The sequence below is a fragment of the Limulus polyphemus genome, unplaced genomic scaffold, assembly GCF_000517525.1.
Source record: "Limulus polyphemus unplaced genomic scaffold, Limulus_polyphemus-2.1.2 Scaffold2137, whole genome shotgun sequence".
NCBI lineage: Eukaryota > Metazoa > Arthropoda > Merostomata > Xiphosura > Limulidae > Limulus > Limulus polyphemus.
In genome coordinates this window covers 144,318-146,411 of record NW_013667747.1, presented here as the reverse complement: position 1 = coordinate 146,411, position 2,094 = coordinate 144,318, and the positions used below count along the sequence as shown (strand labels likewise).

Sequence of the window (2,094 nt, the reverse complement as noted above, 5' to 3'; positions counted from 1 at the left end):
TTTTGTACCTGATGATGACAAAACCTTGTCGAAACGTTGTACATTTGCTGTTATGTTAAACTTATATTAAAGTTTTTCTTCATTACCCATTCAAGCCATCTCCAGTAATGAGGTTATATTAAAACATTAACTACACAATAACTATTACCAATTCAGATTTGTTTTATTTTGAATTTTGTACAAAGCTATTTCAGAGCTATTTGTGCTAGCCATTTCTAATTTTGAATTGATAGACTAGATGAAGGATCTTAACACCAATAACCTTTGTTTCATGCAATGCACAATGGAACTTATGTTGCAAGATACAGTAACATTCAGATGGTGAAGTTCATTCACAGCATATACTTCTACTTTTCTGTTACAGTTCATCGTTAAGAAGTTTTGCTATAAAAAGTTTCTTTTTGAATTTTGTGCAAAGCTATTCGAGAGCTACCCGCACTAGCCATTCCTAACTTTGAACTGATAGATTAGAGGGAAGGCAGCTAGTCAACACTACCTACTGCCAACTCTTGGGCTATTCTTTTACCAGTGAATGATGAGATTGATCATCACATTATAGGACCCCATTGGTTGAAAGGGCAAGCATGTTTGGAAACTAATTCAGGAATGTTGGTTAGAACTAAATAAAAAAGACACACACAACATGCAATTATAATGAGTTTTTCTAAATCATTTTGCTAATATTTAATTTTGGTATAAATTTTTAGAATGGTTTTGAATATTGCATGTAAATGAACTACTGTCATATAATCAGACCAATTAGTGTTAAATAAGAAGCATCATATTGAAATCATTCTAATGACAGAATGGTAAGAATTATGCAAAAATTAATCACACGTTAACTAAATTCATGATAACTTAACTAACAGTATCAGAATAAATATTCAAAGATAATATAAATTAGACAGTATTTAAATTTTGATGTCTGATTGGTTTTCCAATAGATTATTTTATTGCTACAAACCCATATTAACAAATTGGCAACCAGTTCAGAGGGTGCTCCTAATCACTAGGAAAAGGAAGATGAGATTCAAGAAGTAGGTGTACATGAGAATCAAATCTAGCAACCCATTTAAAAAAATACTCATCATCATTTACTCATATACATGTTACAATGGCTTTAGTTTATTTTCACCCTAACTATTACTTTAACAATCGTGATATGAGAAAAACAATAGGTTCAAGAAGTCTTAATATAAAATGTTAAAAACCCTATAACCCAAGCACATTTGAAAGGTGGACCTTTCTTCTTCAGTTTGCCCCTGAGAAAGAAAGATCCACCTTTCCAAAGTGCTCAAGTTATAGTGTTTATCATTTTATATTACTTCAACAAGACAGGGTACAATAATTTTTCTATATTATATTTGATATCACATTATTAAAGTAAAAATCTCTGTGCTGTTAATGATGCATTCATGTTTTTTTGGTGTATGTATTTTAGACTTGTCTGAAACTGGCACAGTTGTTTCAACTAACCTATATTTTTAATTACATTCCTTAAAATATTTGAATTGATTCTCCTGACTAACAGTCCTGAGTTGCTAAATATCACATATACACACCAAAAATTATAATAAGCATGTTACAACAAATAATTAGATCAAATATTCAAATTAATAAGTATAAACTAAATAGTTAGTATCTCCTGACTTTTGGGTTACCCTATAATTTTTAACTTAAAAACTAACCAAATTAAACACCTACTTTATACTCTCCATACACAGACTCCATTGTATTTCTGTCTTCCTTTTGCACCTTCCTAATGATGAAGAAATACAAACTGAGAAATTGTACAGATGCTGTCCTGAACAACTGATCTTTACCCAACATTCCAAAATTAGTACAGACACTGTCCTGTACAACTGATCTTTACCCAACATTCTAAAATTAGTACAGACACTGTCCTGTACAACTGATCTTTACCCAACACTCCAAAATTAGTACAGACACTGTCCTGTACAACTGATCTTTACCCAACACTCCAAAATTAGTACAGACACTGTCCTGTACAACTGATCTTTACCCAACACTCCAAAATTAGTTCAGATGCTGTCCTGTACAACTGATCTTTACCCAACACTCCACAATTAGTTC

The 2,094-nt window shown here is 31.6% G+C and overlaps 1 protein-coding gene across 1 annotated transcript in view; it reads right to left on the bottom strand.

The window, feature by feature from the left end:
- The window catches only part of LOC106466056 (protein FAM13A-like), a 96,807-nt gene that overhangs the window by 2,916 nt on the left and 91,797 nt on the right, over positions 1-2,094 (bottom strand). The window contains 1 exon segment of the mRNA XM_022394012.1: positions 1,705-1,759. Coding sequence (XP_022249720.1) covers positions 1,705-1,759 — 55 coding nt within the window.